At 39.3% G+C, this 7,760-nt stretch overlaps 1 protein-coding gene across 1 annotated transcript in view; it reads left to right on the forward strand.

Moving 5' to 3' along the window:
* Positions 1-6,641, forward strand: part of Mdh1 (malate dehydrogenase 1) — a 14,899-nt gene extending 8,258 nt beyond the window's left edge. Inside the window, exons 5-9 of the mRNA XM_031342549.1 lie at positions 270-392; positions 3,496-3,672; positions 4,045-4,158; positions 4,837-4,926; positions 5,836-6,641. Coding sequence (XP_031198409.1) covers positions 270-392; positions 3,496-3,672; positions 4,045-4,158; positions 4,837-4,926; positions 5,836-5,961 — 630 coding nt within the window. The 3' untranslated portion in view covers positions 5,962-6,641. The remainder of the gene's footprint in view (positions 1-269; positions 393-3,495; positions 3,673-4,044; positions 4,159-4,836; positions 4,927-5,835) is intronic.
* Positions 6,642-7,760: the final 1,119 nt, after the last annotated feature.

Raw genomic sequence — 7,760 nt, forward strand, 5'->3', positions numbered from 1 at the left:
AAACATTTAAAAAAAAAAAAAACTTTTATCAATGACTCAAGCTCTAAGATGGAGCTTTAGATTTCTTGTTCTTTTGTGATGAACAGATGGATGATCTGTCTCTGTCTCCATAGTGAAACATAAGGAAATGGCCCCGTGGGTCCAAGATACTGCCAGCTGGAAACTGACTTGTAGGTCATAGAAATCTGATATAGAGGTCCTGTTAGGCATGTTTTAGTCCACTTGTACGACAGGTGTCAGTGTGTGCTATGTGCCTCCCACCCATCTAGGTCATTGTTGTGGGAAACCCAGCCAACACGAACTGCCTGACAGCCTCCAAGTCAGCACCGTCGATCCCCAAGGAGAACTTCAGTTGCCTGACTCGCTTGGACCATAACCGCGCAAGATCTCAAGTAAGAAAGATGACTTTCAAATTTAAAAAATTTCAGCTTTGAAACCTTTTTCTTTACTTTTAAAACAATTAAATTTTGGTTTGTGCATTTGTCGGTTTTGTTGAGCAGGGAACTTTTTTTATATATATTAAAAGTTAGGGAGTCTGACTTTAGAAGTTAAGGAGCTGGTCTTCCTCCTTAGTTTTATCTTCAATTAACCATTTGTGAACCAATTGTAATATAGATCTTTAGCTTCATATATGTGTATATATATGTATATATATTTATATCCAACTATAATTCAGTACAATTGCCAACGTTGTCTCTCTATAATAGTTAAAAGTTAGTTACAAGCCGGGCAGTGGGTGGTGGCGTATGCCTTTGATCCCAGCACTTGGGAGGCAGAGGCAGGCGGATTTCTGAGTTCAAGGCCAGCCTGGTCTACAGAGTGAGTTCCAGGACAGCCAGGGCTTCACAAAGAAACCCTGTCTTGAAAAACTAAGAAAAAAAAAAAAGTTAGTTACAAATGAAATAACACATGACACATAATTTAGCTTAATGATATCATGGGTTGTAGAACAAAAGACTTAAGTGGTGTGCGTTTGTGCTTCATTTTTCTCTGCAGTGAATTTTGTATTTAATATTCAATTTTAATCTTTTAAAATGTTTTGTGTAATTATTAAAATTCCATTCCTCCTTATTTCTTGGAGGCTTAGATTTAGATGTCAAAGGAACCACTGACTTGGAGGTTAGCAGTAGCTTTTGAGGATGTTGGGAGCTAAGCCACACATCCAGGCTAGCTTCTGGGGCTCTGTTCTTCAGTTAGATGAAGCTGGAGTTCTCCAGTAGAGCACTTTTTCCTTTTCTCTATCTCGGTTTTGTCCGCTGCCTTAGCCACAGGCTACTGCTTCTGTATAGTTCTATGGAGTTGCACTATTTACCATGTTAACTTTAAGAAAACTATTCCTTAAACAGAAAGAGATATGCATTTAAAGTTTAAAAAAAAAAAATTTCCTGCAAGTTTTGTGCTTTATATAGGTTTTAATTCTCGTGGTGACTAGATGAGGCACTTATTGTGCTTGTTTTACAGAGAAGAAACATGAGACTCTAAGCGATCAGGGAACCAGCCCAAAGTCATAGAGTAACTAATGCTGGAACCTATTAGATTCACAGGATATAAACTAAACCCTTGTGTGTGTTCTATAAATACATTGTACTAGCTCATGATGTTATTACATAATAAAACATAGTAACACTTTGCTGCTATTATCATTATTTTTATGATTAAGAGAGATATAGCCTAAAGCTGAAAGAGCCATACTGTAAATATCTTCTTCAACGCTCCAGTTAACTTAGCTATTAAATAATCTGTGAGATGCTTTGGGCTATAGGTAGTAGTAGTCACATGGTGGCTGGAAAGGGAGGGATTTGACTGGGAGCCAGGTTAGGCATGAGGGGCAGTGTAGGCCAAGAGAACTTGACTGCAGTTGTTGATGTGGGCTGGCCAGTGAGTCCTCACATAGTTCCTGCAGAGAATGTGGTGAGAGGGCACTGGCAAGCTGCTGCACGGTCTTTCCGAGGCCTTGGTAGCAGCAAACATTGGACAATTCTACTTCCCAAATCTCACAGAGTGGCACTTTGTCCTAGTGCTTGAAATAGTTTCCCTTGTCAGGGCAAAAGTCATAAATGAACCAAGAGCTACGTTTTGCTGGTGCATCCCTCTGGGCACAGTCTGCTCCTCACAGGCCTTGGCTAGGCAGTTCCAGTGTCTCAGTATGTCAGTCTGGCACAGTAAGAGCATTTTCTTCCTCTTATAGAAGTTGTTATCCAAATGAGAAGTAATTAAACCTAAAATAAAATTTTCTTACAGAGAACATGACGACTCCTCCATGATTTGTTCAAAAATTTGAAAGCTTTAATTACCAATGACTGATTTATCACCTGCTGAACTCTGTGTATGTGAAAACCAATGCTACATGTATGCATGTACATATATATGTATATACAAGATGATTTGACAGAGCTGCTGCTGGTAGGGAGGGGAAAATTAGGGCTGGGAAATTAGTCAAAAATTTAACAGATCTATTTGACAAACTTGAAAGTTTGCCTAAGGAAGCAAGAAATGTTAACTTTTGTATGTATTAATTTCACCCTAGTTCTGACATGACTTACAATCAGAAGTAGCATCTGCTAGGCACAGAGTACCCATGCTTTGTTACCTCAAGAGATCAAAGAAATAAGAGACCGTAGGCAACATAAACAAAGGACGACAGCCTAAGGGGCCTGCAGTGAGGTGAGGCCTGTAGGCAGTTGATCTTTACTAAAGGGGTCAAGAGTTCTTAAGTTCTTAGCACACTCTGGTTTATTCCAAAGAATAAATATTAGTATAAATATTCATAACTGTGTTGAGTATTTTGTTATAAAGAAGACTGTGAGAGCAGGTCTTGTATAGCTTTAAGCTAACGCAAATGTTCTGAGTGTGTTTAAGGTATGCTGCATTCATTATGATCTCTGTCTCAAATGCATTTCAGCTTAGAATATTTCAGCTTCTGCTGAGTTTATCAGAATGACCATTCTGTCATTGTGTTACATCACAAGACTTAGTCCTTAAATATATAAAATAGGGGCAGTCACAGTTTGATAATGTGAGTCCCTTCTAATAGCAGCATCTCTAATTATAATTGAAAATTAATTTGTGTGTTGTACATAACAAAAATTTCACCAGATTAGGATAAATGTACTTAAAATATCTGACCACAATGATAAGGTGGCATCCCACAAGGAGGAGCAAAGCCAAGCTCGTGTTTATGTATTAGAAATCTGCTCACTGTTGGTTGGTGTTTTATACTTGGTAAGCTTACTGTGCTAATAATCTAATCATAAATTACAGGATGCTCTTAGATACTCTGCATGGCAAGGTTTCAAGTTCATAGTTGTTAACTCCATTAAGTATGTCAGGATATTGCTGAGCAATAACATTTGCCCTTTCTCAAGTCCATGCAGCTCGTATTTGCTTAATGTTTCAGGAGCTCTTTACCTTTCTTTAAGGGCACCTGTCAAACAAGTTACAATTTGCAATAGAAATCAATTGCCTAACTGATGTGATTGTTTTAAATTGAACTAGATTGCTCTTAAACTCGGTGTAACCACTGATGATGTAAAGAATGTCATTATCTGGGGAAATCATTCATCAACCCAGTATCCAGATGTCAATCATGCCAAGGTGAAATTGCAAGGAAAGGAAGTCGGTGTGTATGAAGCCCTAAAAGACGACAGCTGGCTGAAGGGAGAGTTCATCATGGTAAGGAGGCTGTGAGCCCTCTGAGCAGCCCGCAGAGACAGGCACAGCGCACTGCTGAGCCGAGTGTCTGCCAGGGCCTGTGGGACCCTCGGGACAGCTGCTGTTTTACTATAGTGTGCAAAAAGATGGTTATCATTATCTGATGTGACCTGATCTATGATAGTTGAGATTCTCCAAGTCAGAAAAACAGAGCCATCTACTTCTGTTTATACCAAAATCGGCTTCACTGTACTTAGTGTCACATGTTCTATAAGAATTTCTACCTTTCCAACAAGGTGCTTCTAACTGAATTAGGATAGTAAGATTAATGTTGGAGGGAACTCTTCCAGCCATGCTTGCTCAAGTACCACTGTCTGTCTGTGCCCCACCCAGACTGTGCAACAGCGTGGTGCTGCTGTCATCAAGGCTCGGAAGCTGTCCAGTGCAATGTCTGCTGCGAAAGCTATTGCAGACCACATCAGAGACATCTGGTTTGGAACCCCAGAGGTAAGCGTTCTCATTTGTACAGGCCATTCTTCCAGTTTTGTCTTTGGGTGCTGGATTGTAAAAATATAATTAAGCCAGTTGAGTTCATTTCTTAGCTCACGGGCCTGCTAGCCAAGGAGCCCCCGAATGGTACTTAACCTTTCTAAGATGTGCTGTCAACTTCTCCATGATGTTTATCATAGAGGATTTTAGGAGTTAAAGGCAGTTATATATGGTAAGCCGTTCTTTTTAAAACCAATATTGGGCCATTATTTTCTCTACTGTAAAACTCAGATGGTGTTTGGGGCTAAAGAAATGACTCAGCATTTAAGAGTGGTTGCTTTGCTTGCAGAAGAGCCAAGTTCATTCCCTGCATCCATGTCAGGCACCTTACAACCACCTATAACTACAGCTCCAAGAGACCTGTACACACATGTGCATGCACAGATAGACATATACACATAAATAAAAAAATTGTTTAATCTTTAAAAAAATGAATATGAAACTGTGACCTATTTTACATGATTCAGAAGAGTAGATGAGATGATGTCTGAATCAGTGTGACTGCTGACTTCTCACACACACAGTAGTTATGCAGGGAGTCAAGGAAATCATGTTTTCATTGTAGTAAACATTGTAGGTTGTTAGTTGGTTGTGTAAACCAATCCCTGTAAGCTATGATAATGTAAACTTTTTCAGGGAGAGTTCGTGTCAATGGGTGTTATCTCTGATGGCAACTCCTACGGCGTCCCTGATGACCTGCTCTACTCGTTCCCGGTCGTGATCAAGGTAGGGTAACATGGAAGAGGCGCATGTACATATACACACATATAATATTAAATATGTGTGGATATGTATAGCATATATGTATATAATATAGAGAGAGTATATATAGATATTCCTTCCTAATGCCAAGTCTTTAATTCAATGCTGAAACTAATTTGGAAAGCAAGATTTAACTCTTACTACTAGATACTTTGTTATTATAATAACTCTATATTATACCTATGAATAGAGTTTAATTTTCTCACAAACCCATAGTACTCAGCATTATTGTTTATTATAATCATGGTGTAGTTCATTTATAACTTTCTGTGGATTTCTTTGAAAACTCAATGCATTTCAAACTCAAGTATCATGATATTCATCACTTTGGAACTAACCTGAGGGAATGAAGACATTGTAGGCATGTTCAGAAAGCTGGGACTAGGTAGGTCAGGCACTCTGATAAAGTTGCACCAGCAGTATAACAGAGACTCAGAGCTGAACAGGAGGCAGATCACTAATGGTCTCTGAGGAGAAGCTGCAGTTGATCTGGCTGACACTCTTTGCACACACTGTCAATACCACTACCAGGACTAGGGAAACCTTGCCATCTCCATGAATCTGCAGCACTGGGCTCCTTGACATGGAGGTGCTCATGTTATACATGCTTGTTCATACTCACTCCCCACACTGAAGTGCTTCCACTTTGTGTATTAATTTGGGTGCCAGGCCTTGTGTTCTGGAAGAGCTCTTCCCTAGGATGCAGGAGACCCTGGCTGGGTTTCATCCCGAGTATGATTTTAAAAAGTGGACTCCAGTTTAGAGTCAGGCTTTAAAACAGGTGTGCTTTGAGTTATCGTTTTAAGCTAGGCTATCCCCTGCTGAAAAGTCACTGTCACTTCAGCTGAAGCTCTTGCCATTGTTCTCTGACAGAATAAGACCTGGAAGTTTGTTGAAGGCCTCCCTATTAATGACTTCTCCCGTGAAAAGATGGACCTGACAGCTAAGGAGCTGACCGAGGAAAAGGAAACGGCTTTTGAGTTTCTCTCCTCTGCATGACTAGACAGCAATATTGATGTCAGCAGACAGCCCAAGGCTGAAGAATCAAAGTGTCGTCTTTGAGCCTAGTACCAAACAGTAATAATGCTACATTCAAATTGTGAACAGCAAAATATTTTAAATAGTATGTGCTTTATGATTTGTGAAAGTCTATCATGTTGTTAGTGCTGCAATCTAAATAAAAGTATATTCAAGTGAAAGTCTCTCAGCCTCTATTTCTAGCTTATATTATCTTCAAAAAACCAGTCTGCTCAATAGATTATAATTTTACTTTTTTTAATTGAGTAAAAGAAATAAAGATGGAAAATGTTATGAAGTAAAACATTAGTCTCTAATATAGACAAGGAAGCACAATTGATCTATTTCAGAAGGATCCCATTACTTAAATGAGCTACTTATATTTTAAGTCCTCAAAGGTTGGCTCATGTTTTACTCATAATTTGATTTTAAAATTAGCTGTAAGAAGGTTGCTGATAATCTATCTTCCTTGTATTCTATAGCAAAATAATGGAATCATTAATACTTGGTAGCCAATAATACCACACTATTAATGTTTGTGAGCTAAGATTATTAGAAATATTATGTTTTTGAGGCAGTCTGTTTTCCATGGGAACACATGCATTGTCTTTTCGTCTTTGTGCTTGTTGTGCATTACTCAGTGCAATAAATAGTACCATAATCGCAAGGCTTGTTGTAATACCCTTTGTGGATATTCAAATACTGGTGGGTTAGATTTACTGTTTACCTGTATTGGTAAATAGTATCTATACTGGAGCTCAGACTTCACAAAGGCCTGTGTTCAATCCTCAACACCACCCAGAGTTAAGCATAGTGGTGCATGCCTATAATGCCAGCTCTCTGGAAGGTCAAAAGCCAGAGTCATCCTAGGCTACATAGTGAGTTCATGGCCAATATAGGATACGTGAAACCCTGTCTTCAAAAAATGTTTTTTTTAATAATAAGATGACCTATTTCACTAGCTCTAATAGGATCTAGGAAAAAAAAAAAAGTAAGGGTTTAAAACTATCGTTAGAAGGAAAAAAGCTACCTTCAAAACTATTAATGAGAAGCATAAAACCAAAATTGTATATAAGTTAATAAAATTTTGCATGAATTATGAGTGTGTCCCAGATAAGTTCTTCTCAATCCCCTAGCACATCCTTCCTTGCTCCTGTAACGCAGGAACTCAAGACTCTGCATGCCTGCTAGGCAGTGGTGGTGCATGCCTTTAATCCCAGCACTAGGGAGGCAGAGACAGGCAGATTTCTGAGTTTGAAGCCAGCCTGGTCTACAGAGTGAGTTCCAGGACAGCCAGGGCTACACAGAGAAACCCTGTCTCGGGGGGGGGGGGGGGGGGGAAGACTCTGCATGCCATATTTCTTTAACATTTCATTTCCCAGCTGTCTCTTGTTTTGAAAACACAAAATGTCACTAAAGGTGTAGGAAGTGCAGCGTCAGAAGCAGATGAACACTTGGTCTTTCCTTAGTGTCACATTTATTGAAGAACAATAAATTGAGAAAGCATGACAGCTTCATTGGCAATACCCCAGCTATCCTGGATTCACCCATCCCAACCTCCACCTCCGCCAAGGAGAACATGCGTATTTTATTCTGATCTTAATAATAGTTATATTACAGTTTACCCCTTGAAGACAGCGATCATTCTCAGAAATCAAATCTTAAAGACTGAAGAAATCAGACCATCTCACCTTTATCTCGAACTCTGTGGTAGAGTTAAGGGAGCTGTCTATCCTGTGGATAACAGCTCTACACCTGGATCCCCCCCGGCCTTTTTTTTT

Source organism: Mastomys coucha, unplaced genomic scaffold, assembly GCF_008632895.1.
Source record: "Mastomys coucha isolate ucsf_1 unplaced genomic scaffold, UCSF_Mcou_1 pScaffold22, whole genome shotgun sequence".
Lineage (NCBI taxonomy): Eukaryota > Metazoa > Chordata > Mammalia > Rodentia > Muridae > Mastomys > Mastomys coucha.